Source organism: Polypterus senegalus, chromosome 2 (assembly GCF_016835505.1).
Source record: "Polypterus senegalus isolate Bchr_013 chromosome 2, ASM1683550v1, whole genome shotgun sequence".
Classification (NCBI taxonomy): Eukaryota; Metazoa; Chordata; class Cladistia; order Polypteriformes; family Polypteridae; genus Polypterus; species Polypterus senegalus.
Genome location: NC_053155.1, coordinates 33,417,971 through 33,432,902, shown reverse-complemented (window position 1 = coordinate 33,432,902; position 14,932 = coordinate 33,417,971). Strand labels below are relative to the sequence as shown.

General features: G+C 39.3%; 1 protein-coding gene across 2 annotated transcripts in view; it reads left to right on the top strand.

Moving 5' to 3' along the window:
• The window catches only part of dhrsx (dehydrogenase/reductase (SDR family) X-linked), a 611,413-nt gene extending 604,149 nt beyond the window's left edge, over window positions 1-7,264 (top strand). For both annotated transcript variants that reach the window (XM_039743559.1, XM_039743558.1), the window contains exon 7: window positions 5,281-7,264. In XM_039743559.1, coding sequence (XP_039599493.1) covers window positions 5,281-5,469 — 189 coding nt within the window. In that variant the 3' untranslated portion in view covers window positions 5,470-7,264. The remainder of the gene's footprint in view (window positions 1-5,280) is intronic.
• The last annotated feature ends 7,668 nt before the right edge of the window (window positions 7,265-14,932 follow it).

Sequence of the window (14,932 nt, the reverse complement as noted above, 5' to 3'; positions counted from 1 at the left end):
GTTTAATACATTACACATACATAGGGATATTCCTTGTTTTGAAGGTGGCATGATGGCATTGTATAAGTCTGCTCATTCTTACTCACTGGTCTGTAAGGTGAAGTAGAAAACTCTTTGGTGCAAAGCAGCTAGTTTGAAATGTGCATTTCACACTGGCACACCCAACGGTCCTTGCCATGAAAACCAGGACAGTCGTGTTTATATATGGCTTCAAATACTTAATCAAAATCAGACAAGTCGTCTTCTACTTCTAGCAGCTCTAAAAGCGTAAATGTATTGCTGCACTCAGCAGTAATGATTGGTCTAAAACACAGTATGTGAAAGTCCTATAAATGATATTATTTGAGGGGTGACATCACTACCACCCAGTGCTTGGCCTTTGTTGTGGATTCCCTTTTTTTTAAATAAGAACATATGAAGTAAAAACATACAACGTTTGACAAATGAGAGGAGACCATTCAGTCCGTCAAGCTTGTTTGTGTAGCTCATGCCTAAGCTGTCCCAATATCTCGTCCAGATTCTTAATAAAGGTTGTAAAGGCTTCTGCTTCAACTCCATGTCTTGCTAGTTTTTTCCAGAGTCCTACAACTCTTTGTTGTGATGAAGTGCTTCCTGACTGGCTTTAGTCTTAATTGTACTGCACCTAAAGTTCCACTGATGCCCTCAAGTACGTGATTTACCCTTTAAGTTGAAAGAATTCTGCTGAATCTACTTCATCAATGCCTTTGAGGATTTTAAAGACCTGGATTAGGTCCCCATGCAGTTTCTTTTGCTGGAGAATAAAACAAATTTAATTCTCTGAGTCTGTCAGAGTAGGACGGGAGAGGCTGCTGCAATGTGTTTCTTGTAGTGTGGTGACCCGAACTGCACACAATTCACCAGATGCATGAGCTTTTTTATTCAATTTGCCTTTTTAATTGCTTCCACAAATTGCTCAGTTAATGAAAATGTTGTACCAACATAAACCCCTATGTCCTTTTCAGAGGTTGCTTCCTGTGGGACAGTGTCTGCCATCTTGTATTTGTACTGTATTTAACCTTCCTTTTGCCCAGGTGTAGCACTTTTCTACATTAAACTGCATTTTTCAATTGTTCGCCAGGTTCTGAAGTCTGTCCAAGTCTATCTGTATTCCTTTTGATGCCTCCTTAGTGTTTGCCATTACCACTTTTAGTATTACCTGTACATTTCACAAGTTTTTTAATCCTATTGTAAACAGTGTTATTAATATAAATCACAAAATACCCCTGAGGCACTCAGGGGATGGCTTCACTCCATGTAGAGCATTCTCCTCTTATCTGTACTCTTTGTCTTTGGCCAGTTAACCACTCAAGAGCCAGTTTTTTAAGTTACCTCTGATGCCCACAACCTCTAGTGTTAGAATGAACCTTCAGCTTGGGGTTAGAGTCAAAGGCTTTTTGGAAGGCTAAGAAAATTATGTATTAGTGTCATTATTGTATATTTTACTTTTATCAACCATTGCAGTTGCCTGTTCAAAAAAATCTAAAAGATTGGCTTTGTAAGTTCTTCCTCTCATAAACCCATGCTATTTAGTATATTATTTTCATATAGTTACTTTTATAATTGCATGGCATAAAAGTAAGACTTATTGGTCTGTAGTGACCAGGATCCTTTATGTCTCCCTGCATGAATGTTGGAGCCACATTTGCAGCTTTCCAGTCCTCTGGTACTTCTCCTTCCTCAAGTGTCGGCTCAGATATAGCTTCCAGTGGTTTTTAGATGTCATCATTCATTTCTTTCAGTACAATTGGTAAAATCCCAGCAGGTCCAGGGGTTTTATTGGTCTTCCGTATTGAGGGCTGGAAGCACATCTAACTCTTCTATTTTAAAATCTGGAATATTTATTCATTTTCTTGCTATTCCCTTCTCATTATCAGTGATTTCTCTTTTTGTATCCCTGAGGGTTCTTAAAGTCTCTTTAATTGTCTTTTTACTAGAATAGCACTTAAAAAATGATTGATGTTTTGCCTTCACTAGAATTTTTTTTCTCTTTTGATCTTTTAAATGCCTTTTTTCTCTATCATTTTCTTTTTTTGATCTCTTGATGTAGTGTCCAGTATTCCTCTCAGTCAGAATTATTGGATTTTCTTGTCCAGTGATCCTCTCAGTTTTACCTTTTTATAATGTCTTTATTTATCCATTTTGGCCAGAGTTGCTCATTTTGAGCCTGAATCAAAAGGTCTCTGAGGTAACACCATTTATAGTTAGAGTTTTTACTTCTCCATTCTGTTTTTTCTAGATACTTCCTCATCCCCATGAAGCATGCTTTGCGCAAATTATAAGTCTTCATTTAGTGTATTCATATAGTGTATTTAGTGTAGTGTTCATTCTTCCATGTTGTGTATTTTCAAAGATTATCTCAAATTTGACCATGTTGTGATCAGTGCTGCTTAGAGTATCGATGACTTCTGTTCAAAAACGTGAGATCAAGACAGACATCACCACATGTTGGGCTTGAAACAAACTGGGTGAGAAAAGAGTCATTTGCCATCAACACCAGTTGAGATCAATCCTGTAGTGGACATCTTTTATTTGACTGCTCTGAGGGAGCATTGATATGGACACTTCAGCTCATTATGACAGTTCATTGAGTGTGCTGAGATCATAATGACTGAGATCATTTGTAGAATACAGCTGGAGACAATAATGACAGCTTAAGAGTCTAAGAAAAACAACTCATCTCACAATCTCATCGTCACCATGTTGAGTTTTAGGAGGTGTTTGCTACATAGAATAGATAAAGAATACAAGACCTTCTCTGGGTGGTCAGCCTTACCCTACAGCTATGCTGTTGTGTTGTTTAATAAAGCTACAAATGCTTGTTTGAGTAGATATTTAGTGGGGTTGGTTGTTCCTAAGGAGTCCTCCAAACTGATGTTTTTTCAATTGTGCATCTGCTAAGCAAATAACCGTAAATGTAAATCTCGATATGCCCTGTTTTTCAAGTCAGGGGGAGTAGGCTGTATCTCCCCAACACTGCACCCAGAAGAAAGTGAGTTTTGAAGCTTCTTGTACAGTGATCCCTCCTCGATCTCGAGGGTTGCATTCCAGAACCCCCCACGAAAGGTGAAAATCCGCAAAGTAAAAACCATACGTTTATATTGTTATATTGTCACAGATTTGCACAGAAACACAGGAGGTTGTACAGACAGGGACTTTAAAACACTGCAAACAAACATTTGTCTCAAGTTTAATCTGTGCTCCATGACAAGACAGAGATGACAGTTCCGTCTCACAATTAAAAGAATGCAAACATATCTTCCTCTTCAAAGGAGTGCGCAGAGAATGTCAGAGAGAGAGAGAGAGAGCGAGAAAAGCAAACAATCAAAAATCAATAGGGCTGTTTGGGCTTTTAAGTATGCGAGGTACCGCCAGACAAAGCAGCTACAAGGAAGGCAGCAATGTGAAGGTAGTCTTTCAGCATTTTTTAGAGGAGCATCCGTATCCTCTAGGCCAGTGTGCGAAGACCCCATTCATCAGGAGCAGAGAATGTCAGAGAGAGAAAAGTAAACAATCAAAAATCAATATGTGCTGTTTGGGCTTTCAAGTATCCGAAGCATATTGTATATCATTGAGTTTTATTTAATACATAATACGTGCTCTGAATGGGTAGATTCTCAGCCATCCGCCAATAGCGTCCCTTTTATGAAATCAACTGGGCAAACCAACTGAGGAAGCATGTACCATAAATTAAAAGACACATTGTCCGCAGAAATCCACGAACCAGCAAAAAATCCATGATATATCTTTAGATATGCTTATCAATCAATCAATCAACATTTATTTATATAGCACATATTCATACAAAAAAATGTAGCTCAAAGTGCTTTACAAAATGAATAGAAAAATAGAAGACACAATAAAAGATAAACATAAGTCAACATTAATTAACATAGAATATGAGTAAGGTCCGATGGCCAGGGTGGACAGGACAGAAAAAACAAAAAAAAAATCCAAAGGCTGGAGAAAAAAATAAAATCTGTAGGGGTTCCAGACCAAGAGACCGCCCAGTCCCCTCTGGGCAATCTACCTAACATTAGTCAAACAGTCCTCTTTGTATTTAGGGTTTTCATGGATTGACCTGATGATGATGGTCACGTAGACTTCTGGCTTTCAGTCCATCAATGTTGGTGCATCATGATGCTTTGAGTAGGTGGTGATGGTGTAGGCCGCCACCACAAAGAAACCGGAAAAAGAAACAGAAGAGAGAGTTGGGGTCAGTACCGATTTTAGAGCCACTATGAATAGTTATTGTGATGAATTGAACATACAGAGTATCAGGATTAAGTTAAATTGAAGTTATAAAAAGGCCATGTTAAAGTAATGTGTTTTCAGCAGTTTTTTAAAGTGCTCTACTGTATTTGCCTGGTGAATTCCTATTGGCAGGCTAGTCCAGATTTTAGGTGCATAACAGCAGAAGGCCGCCTCACCACTTCTTTTAAGCTTAGCTTTTGGAATTATAAGGAGACACTCATTTGAAGATCTGAGGTTACGATTTGGAATATAACGCGTCAGGCATTCCGATATATAAGATGGAGCGAGATTATTTAAGGCTTTATAAACCATAAGCAGTATTTTAAAGTCAATCCTGAATGACACAGGCAACCAGTGTAGCGACATCAAAACTGGAGAAATGTGTTCGGATTTTCTTTTCCTAGTTAGGATTCTAGCAGCTTCATTCTGCACTCGTTGCAAGTGATTGATGTCTTTTTTGGGTGGTCCTAAGAGGAGTGCGTTACAGTAATCTAGTCGACTGAAAACAAAAGCGTGAATTAATTTCTCAGCATCTTTCAGTGATATAAGAGGTCTAACTTTTGCTATGTTTCTTAAGTGAAAAAATGCTGTCCTAGTGGTCTGATGAATATGCGATTTAAAATTCAGATTACAATCAACGGTTACCCCTAAATTTTTTACTTCCGTCTTAACTTTCAATCCTAGTGCATCAAGTTTATTTCTGATAAACTCACTGAATCCATTATTGCCAATTACTAAAATTTCAGTTTTCTCTTTATTTAGTTTGAGAAAATTACTATTCATCCATTCAGAAATACCAGTAAGACATTGTATTAGTGTATCGAAAGAGTCGGAGTCATCAGGTGCTATAGATAAGTACAACTTATGTATAAAATCTGCGATGAAGTGAAGCCGCAAAAGTCGAAGTGCGATATAGCGAGGGATCACTGTATTTCCTTCTTCTGCTGTACTGTTGTACATCACACCAATGAACTCATTGCTCCCTTCTTTGTCTATTTTTCCTTTTAGACACCAGAGCAGGGAGCCTCAACTTCAATATACGCTGCCGTTGCACCAGACCTGGAGGGAACTGGAGGCTGCTATCTGTACAACGGGCAAAAGGTTAAGTCTGCAGACATAACGTATGACGAGCAGCTTCAACACCAGCTCTACCACCAAAGCTGTGACCTCGTACGGATTGCCGAGAGGAGCCACTAAGACCACCAATCAGTTACATGTAACCAGTCCAACTCGATGTCAAAAATAGATCGACCAACTGCTTTTTCTAATCTTGATCAGTTCAAACAGGGGAGCAGCGCCACTTTTACACTTTGGACCAGACAAGAAGATGAACCTGCACCACTGTAGTCAGCCATCATTTCAATTCATTTCAAGTAATTACTGGAACCTTCCTGAGAGTTTGCACTCCTTTGTGGGGCTAAAGCAACTGGATTATGAAGTGACAGCAGAAGCTTTGCCTTTGCACATGAATTGAAATTACGTCATCACTAATTGTCATTTCTAAATGCTATCCCCGTCCAGCATCATGATAAATGTTTACACAGATGATATTTTCATATGATGTTCAACAGACTTTCTAAAAAAGAAAAAAAATAATAGATGTTTTGTTTAATTCCATTTCCAAAGTGCTTTGAAGTTGCAGTTGTTGCCCCATCACTTGGTATCCGTCAGCTATTTAAGGACATGCAAATATTATCAAGTGTGAGTGATGGATGTCTTTTTTGTGGACGTCATAATGAAGCACTTTATAGAAACAATCTGAATCTGAAGTGCATGCATGTGGCGTGACCTCCATAGGGTTGTATAAATATCATGGGCTAGTCGTGGGATTTGAATTTGAAAGGTTGTGATTTCATGTCCCGGACCACCCTGACAAGAAGTGTAATAGTGCCAACACATCCTGCAACTTTACATGCCAGCAATATGTCATGGGGTGACCTTGTCAGATTTTATAAGGATCCGATAGCCCCGACGCTCCCTTGACCACCAGGTGACCCTGCCCAGGGACATTGCATTGCACTCCCGAAACCCAAACAGATTGATGGGGGTCTGTGATGTCTTTGTCCAAATAGTGGCTCCCTGGACTCACTACTCTACAAATTGAGGTACATTGCCCCTTCAATTGGCATTTTCTACTTGCCAAACATGCCATCTGTGCAGGGTTCTCCATGACAAATAGACAGATTTAAGGTTACTAGAGTTTTTTATTCAATAGCCACATGATAAATATGAATACATTTCGATTTTGGAGAATGATTGCTCCAGTAAATAAAAGTAACAAATAAGAGCCAGAAGTCGTTAACCTGCAAATAAAAATTAAGCCAACAGATATAATCCATCTCCTGTACCTGAACCAAGCCATCAGCAGTTAATTAGACATAGCACAAACAGCCTCTTCATTTATGTGCATATTATTCGAAGGACGCTTGATACTTTGGGCATGGTTGGTCTACAAGATGGCTTTATGGCCTACCACTAACTGGTAAAGGGTTGATGCTGTCACTGTCTCTGCCCTTGCTCCCTGTTTTATGTTTCTCTTTGAAATGACTTGTTATCGACATATAATTTTTAGCTGTTTTAATCAATGGACTTATCTGTGTACAATTAAATTCCTTTTGTTCGTTGAGATGATCTTTATTGTAAACCTGGGCTGTTCCAGATCCGAGCTCTTAGAGACTGAATTATTAATCAGTCGAATCATTGATTTAAATTAGAAATGTTATCACATAGCGTAGTACTCATTATGTTTCTAGCAATGCGTAATCTTACTGTGGGAGCGTGGGCAGGTGCCACGTCTTGCCAGTGGACATGTGGTGACAGCGGTGGGATTTGAACAGACAATGCTAACACCGTAAGTTACTAGACACACATTACCTGCTAGACGAGACTCTGTGTTCTGCCCTCTTTTGCACTGTGACCAGATGAAGCTGTGAATTTGCGCAAATTTGCTTGAATTGCAGAAGCAAAAATAAATAATGTTCATACCATGTCATATTAAATTGAGTCTAATTGATTTATCACGAGTGCTGGTTAATGTTGACAGGATTCAGTTTCATATTTGTCATAGTGTTTGTTTTTCTGTTGTTAGCTTCAAGTATTTTTCTCCTGCTGCTTCATTTCAAACTCCTGAGCTGCTGCGTGATTAACAGTAAATAATCATTTATACGTGATATAATCGATCAGTAGGGGTTCTGCCAAGCAGCATGCAAACTCTCTGATGAGTGACTCCTAGCAGGCCTTGAGGGATTATTTTTAGTCTTTTCTCGCCCAAATAACAACAGAAGGTTATACACACAAAAATAGTCACTTTTTCTTTATTCATTTAATGGAGGTGGCTTCTTTTATTTTGAGCCACCATCGTAATAAATTTTCTATTCAGACTTTCTAATAGCCTCTGTTTGTTCAGTTGGGACCCCTGTGTGCTTTGAAAAATTACTGGGGTCTGTCTAGCTGATCAACTGCCTTCCGGCCAAGTGTGAAGTGACCTTGTGATCTTCAGTCCCCACCTTTATTATATTTTTTGAATAGAAGGAGCGGGCACCCTGTCCATCAAGGCAAAGTTACTGGAATGAAAAGACCCTTGGAAAGTTATGGCTTCCTTCTGTGTTGTGCCTTTTTTGGGACATTTTATGGGTCCAGCCTGAACAGAGAGAACAGAACGTGAACTGAGGTACCCAGTGTTGTCTGTCATTTATGCTGTGTGCTCCCAGCCATAATGGGAGAACAAACAAACAAAAAGTGAGAACAAACAAATTTCATTTGTACCCAAAGTGGACCCTCATTCAAGACTCATTTTTAATGAAATGAAATATAATCTACAGGCATTTTTCTTGCTTTTTAAACATTTTAAGCTCTTTATTTCTCTCTTCCTAATTAAAAGTTTGGATAAATTAGCAAGATCAACCAACACCATTTTCACCTTTGTACTTTCCTCCACATTTCTTTCTATTTATTATATAGGAGGAAAGACAAGTGGACGATTAACTATCCACTTCACAAAAACTGTAAAGGTACATTTTACACCGGTAACAGCAGGAAAGTGTTCTCCCCTAACTGTAAGAATTTACTTTCAAGTTGAAAAGTTGGTTGGAATGAAACCTGCAATCTTCACAAGATAAATGGGTAATCTTGATCTAAAGTAACTGTCGTAGTCTTATTTGATAAAACTGTCCATCGTGAGGTTTGGGGTTCTGACAGACTAAATGTGGGCTTATTGATTTCCCTTTTCCCCAGCAATTGTCTTCAGCTTCTTCCAGGGAATTCTTGGGCCAACAGAAACATAACATTCCTCCATGTTGACCACATTGTGCACCTGAGCCTTCATGTGGGATGCATCCATGGAGTAGGAGATCTGGTCAATGTGGAGCCGAGATTACCGATGCACAGCATTTTCCAGGTAGCCTCTTAGAAAATTCCGTTTATTTTTACTTGGGGATCTTCATGTGGATTTTTTTCAGACACTGAAATGATTCATTTTTGGTTGCCTTTATCATTAAAAATGTCATCAGTTTGATTACATTAATTAAAATAAAAATAGTGCAATTTATGATTAACTAGAACAAACCAAGCATCACTGTGTCATCAGTAATGCAGCATCTCTATGTGCCTCAGGATCAGTGCAGAATACAAAATAACATTCAGAGAAGAAAACAGAAACAAAAGAGAATATACCATACATTAAAAAGGAAAATGTTTTTTTTTTCTTTTCAAGTAATCCATTATGTCACTGTGTCCCTTTCTCTCTTTGCTAAAGACAATGTTTCCTTGATACCTTTGCTCTTTTCAGTGAAGTGAAAATACAAAATATAGTCTTTCAGTTACAAATTCTAAAAATATTGTAATACAGTAAATACATACTAGCCAAATTTATTTGCGGTGATTGAATATTTTTAAAATGTTGTGTTCATGTGCTATGGGATAGACGAAAAATAAGAGATTCCCAATTGGGAAACTCCCTTTGTACAAAACAGTGCCATCTGAAGTAGCCGACTTGTAATATAATGTTGACCTCTTGTTCTCTTCAGCAATATTAAATACAAAATAATTACCAGGTTACCTAAACATGACATCACTGTTGTCAAATTCTCTTTTGAACAATGTGATAAATACCTAGTTTTTTTTGTTTGCTTTTTATTTTTAGGAACCAAATTCATCTTACTTTCAATTGCTTTTTGTGAGGACCTTGTAGCAAGTCAAAAGCAACCTTGTGTTTCTCGCAAAACAGCTACTAGAAATTCACAACGAATTGAAACGTGACACGTCTTCTAATATATAAAGCAGAGTCGATGTGTGCATGTATGTTTGTTTGTCCACCAACAGACGTTCACCGCAGCGGCATCTAGCAGCAGCTTTGGTCTCTGTGCGTCTCTGTGTTAGATGTGCTTCTAGGCTTCAGTCTTAAAATGTAATTCCCATTAATTTCCACTGGTGTTCTTCGAGAATGCGATTCACCGTTAAGTTGAAAGAATTCTGCGGGATCTACTTTATCAATGCCTTTGAGAATTCTGACGTCTTGGATTAGGTCCCCAGGCAGTTTCCTCTGCTCGAAACTGAACAGGTGTAATTCTCAGAGTCTGTCAGAGTACGACATGTCCTTAAGTCCTGGGATGTGCATGGTTGTCCTCCTCTGCAATTAGCCACCTAACTAACAGTACATATTAGGAAGATCACACAACAACAGGACTGGATCAAACTAGTATCTATCTATCTATCTATCTATCTATCTATCTATCTATCTATCTATCTATCTATCTATCTATCTATCTATCTATCTATCTGTTATATAGTATATTATCTATCTATCTATCTATCTATCTATCTATCTATCTATCTATCTATCTATCTATCTGTCTGTCTGTCTGTCTGTCTAGTTCAATGGAGTCGTCATCTCGTTACTGTATGTTAAACTACTCTGTATCTTTACATGTCTACATTATGTTGTTAGTAATCAGTAAAGTTTGTGTTTTTACCTATAATCTTGTTACAGTGGTTTGAGCCTGCACTTAGTGATGAGCACTACACCAAGACAAACTGAATTGAATTTGCTTCGATGGATAGTTATCTGGTCCACTTGTCTTGATAAACCTCACTAATATGGTTCTAGCTAAGGCACACAGCGGTAGGTGAAATATTTTAAATCGTAATTCACACTAGGCATCCTCTTTTAGTGAGGTTTAAACATCCAGAGTGTGAACAGTTTTAACAAAAATGTCTGTTTTAGGGATAATATGAGTGCAGAATAATAATACATTTTATTTATATAGCACCTTTCCCATGCTCAAGGCATTTAAAAAGGGCCATGAGGAGGGCGGCTTATTCCTGAGCAAATGCTGCTGGTTGTCTTTTCATTCGCAGCCCGGCGGTGGCGGTGACCTGACCCGCGATGTACAAATTTCAGGCGCTGCAAAATAGTGGCGTCTTGTAGGATGTTCCAGTCAGACCATTTGCTCTGGACAAACTGTTTAGTAAGAAGGTGTTTGTCATGAGAGTATTTTAGCATGATACTTGGCAATACTTACCTGAAAAGCAGTGGAGAAGCAGCACAGCACAGCAGAACCGGTAGGACAGGCGGGTGTGGCAGCATAGATGAGAAGAGTGGCGATAGCAAAGCAGCAGAAAGCATAGCAGGAGGAGGCAGCAGGATTTGGAGGTTCCAATACACAGCCACAGAATTGGTTAACGGAGTCAGGACTATTGGGAGTTTTTTGCACTTCAATCAATCAGAGCTAAAAAAAAAAATCTACTATATGTTTAATTAGGACAGCCAACCTTTGATGAATATTCATGACGGCCAAAGGGATTCTCAGCCATGGACTAAAATTTCTTTCTCTAAAGAATTTGGAATAATGTTGTGATGGCTTGCAATCGTGTCTGGACAGCCAGATTCCACTAATTGTTAAAAAGGCACTTTTATACTGAGAAAGAAGACATTGTGTCAGCTGTTATCTTTGTAGTACTTTAGTTCTACTATTATCTTTGATAATAACTTTTGAAAGAATGCACTTGAACACTTTAGAGTCCCCGAAGGTGGCGTACTTGACAAACTGAAAGAGACACTGTAGAATAGTAATTAGAATCATTTGTGCTGCTGATGATGGAGGTGTATCGTATGCCTTGATACTCCCCTAATATGATACCATCTAAAGAACACTCTTCAGATATCAGTCCATCCATCATTGATTAATTAATCCAGTTTAGGGTTACTGTGATCGGACTGTCAGCACCAGGCTCTTGGTAGGGTCCGACTCAGGACAGGACCCCATGTGTGATTCAGTCTATTCACAGTTAATTCAATTACATGGCCATGGCCCTTAACCTGAAAATTGCTCCAGGGGTGCTGTACAATGGCAGACCCTTCACTCTGACCCCCAAAGGTTTTGCGAAAAGTCAATTGGGATTAACAAAATATATCAAAAATCAAACAGAAAAATGATCAGAGCCTGCTCCAGGCACAATTGTGTTAAAGACAGCAAGTATCCCTGGTTCCATCCATATCTTCCAAACCCTAGCAGTGTTGCAGAGAAGTAGAAGTCTGAAACACAAGGCAGGAACAATCTCTGGACAGGGTGGTAGGCCATCACAGGGTAAACACACACACACACACTAGTTTAGTATCTGCAGTCCACCTGACCTCCATGTCTTTGGATTGTGGGAGGAAGGCCATGTGGATACGGGGGAAAACTCCGCACAGGGAGCACTTGGGACCCCGGTCCCCTTGTTGTGAGCCAGTTGGACTCAAATACTCATGAAGTACAATTTACAGCCACCAGGAAACTGTGACTCCTGGAGGAAAACCACATGAGCACACAGAACCCATACAGACGACCAAAGGTCCAGGAGCTGAACACAGATTCTGGAGCTGTAAGGCTGCAGTGCTACCTACTGTGCCACCATGTCATTCTCAACTCAGGGGCAGTGAAACTAATCATATCTGCATTCAATATGCAAAAATGTGCAAAGTGAATTAACACCGTCGATTTAAAAATACAATATGTCAGCTATGAATTAAAATGCGAAAACAATAAACAATTCACATGAATGTGCTCAATGATTACAAGCAGTCATTCATGGTAGGACTGCTGGGGCAGACATGGTCACCATAACTAGAGCTTTACGTGTGTCACTTCATCCTGCTTATTAAGAGGCCATCAAGGGGCAGAGATTCAGAGTACGTGTGGCACCAGCTAAACTAGAAGCTGCTGACCGATGGGCTGTGCATTTTTACTGACATTGTCTAACTTCAGAAAGTATTTGGACTCCTTCACTTTTTTCGTTTTTTCCTCTTTTGTAACCTTATTCTAAAATCTTTTAAATTCACTTTTTTTCCACATCAAGCAACATTCCATAACTCAAACTGACAATGCGAAAGTAGGATTTTTAGAATTTTTGTGCATTAATAAAAGTTAAAAAGTGAAACATCATATTGACATAATTACCAGTTCAGATCTTGGAGTGTTCTTTGGTCTGACATGACAAGTTCACCTGGATTTGGGGATTTTCTGCCCATTCTCCTCTGCCGATCCTCTCAAGCTCCTTCAAATTGGATGGACAGTTATTTACAGGTCTCTCCGGAGATGTTCGATTGAGTTCAAGTCGAGGTGATCTAGGCCATGTCCCTAAGCCACTCCTCTATGGGCTTTGCATTGTGGTTAGGGTCATTGTTCTATTGGAATGTGAACCTTCAGCTGAGTCAGAGGTTCAGAGCACTCTGGAGCAGGTTTTTATTAAGGGTATCTTTGTACTTTGCCCTCTTTAGCTTTCCCTTTCCGTTGAATACACAATGGGCTGTCTGAAAATTGCAGAGTCTACCTTATGAGAAGGATTTAGGAGGCATAATGGACTCTAAGCTATCAACTGACAGACAGTGTTCAGAAGCCATTAAGAACGCTAACAGAATGTCAGGTTATATAGTGCCTTGATGTGTGGAGTACAAGTCACAGGAGGTTCTGCTCAAGCTTTATAACACACTGGTGAGGCCTCATCTGGAGTACTGGGTGCAGTTTAGGTTAAAAAAAAAAGGACATAGCCGCACTAGAAAAGGTCCAGAGAAGAGCGACTAGGCTGATTCCAGGGCTACAGGGGATGAGTTATGAGGAAAGATTAAAAGAGCTGAGCCTTTACAGTTTAAGCAAAAGAAGATTAAGAGGTGACATGATTGAGGTGTTTAAAATTATGAAGGGAATTAATTCAGTGGATCGAGACTGTGACTTTAAAATGAGTTCATCAGGGACACAGTTAGAAACTTGTTAAGGGTAAATTTCTCACAAACATTAGGAGGTTTTTCTTTATACAAAGAGCGACAGACACGTGGAATAAGCTACCAAGTAGTGTGGTAGACAGTAAGACTTTAGAGATTTTCAAAACACGACTTGATGTGATGTGGTGAGCTTTATTGGACTGAATGGCCTGTTTGCATCCAGATTGTTTTAATGTTGTGTGTAACCTCCCAGTCTCCCACAGCATGATGCTACCACTACCATCATTCGCTGTTGGAATGGTACTCCACAGAAGGTGACTGGTGCCTGGTTTCCTCTAGACGTGACACATAGAATGGAGGCCAAAACGTTTGACAGTCCTTTAGGTGCCGTTTTTGCAAACTCCAAGTGGGCTTTCATGTCTTGGCTGGCCACTCTGCCATAAAGCTCAAATCAGTGTTGCAGTGGTGGTTGTCCTTCTGGAAATTTCTCCTGTCGCTACACAGGTTGTCTGAAACTCTGCCAGAGTGGCTATCAGGTTCTTGGTCAACTTTCTTACCAAGGCCTTTCTCCAACAGATTGCTCAGTTTGGGTTGGCATCCATCTTTAGGAAGAGTCATAGCTTTCCAGACTTCTTCTATTTAAGAATTATGGAGGTCACTATGCTCTTGTGAAATTTCAATGCTGTAGAAGTTTGTTTGTAGCCTTCGCACAGAGCTTTGCCTCAACAAAATCCGGTCTCTAAGCTCTTCAACCTCATGGCTTGGCATTTGCTCAACTGTAGGACCTTCTGTAGACATGTGTGTGCCTTAACTAGACATGTTCAGACAAGTGAATTAACTACAGGTACCCCAAGCAAGGTGTAGAAACATCTCAACCATGATCAACAGAATGGGATGAAGTTGAGGTAAATGTCAAGTGTCAAAACTGAGGATCCAAATACTTGTGTAACTGTGATATTTCAACTTTTTATTTTTAATAACTTTGCAAAGCTTCCTAAAATCCTGTTTTTGCTTTGTCGTTCTGGGGTGTTGAGTGTTGTTTGATGTATTTGGGTTTTCCTTAGGGTCTTTTCAATTAACGTTTCAGGAAGTGGCAGGAGTATGTTAATGTTGATTTATTTTTTATAATTATGTCTTTCATTTTTCTATTCTTTAATATGTAAAGCACTTTGAGCTACTGTTTGTATGAAAATGTGCTATATAAATAAATGTTGTTGTTGTTGTTGAGGAGTAGGGCGTACATCAGGTAAGCTGCTTTGTGCTTCCCTCACGTAAGATGACGTCCTGTCTTTTAATACAGTCTCCTTTATGCTGTCATTGGGGAGTAGCACCGTGTAGCATGTTACTCAGATGTCCATATAAGTGTTTGAGGGTGCTCTGGACACATAACCAAGCCACTGCTACTATAAGGTGGACATCACAGAGGCTTACAAAATCAAGACGTGTTGCGCTGGGTTACAGATT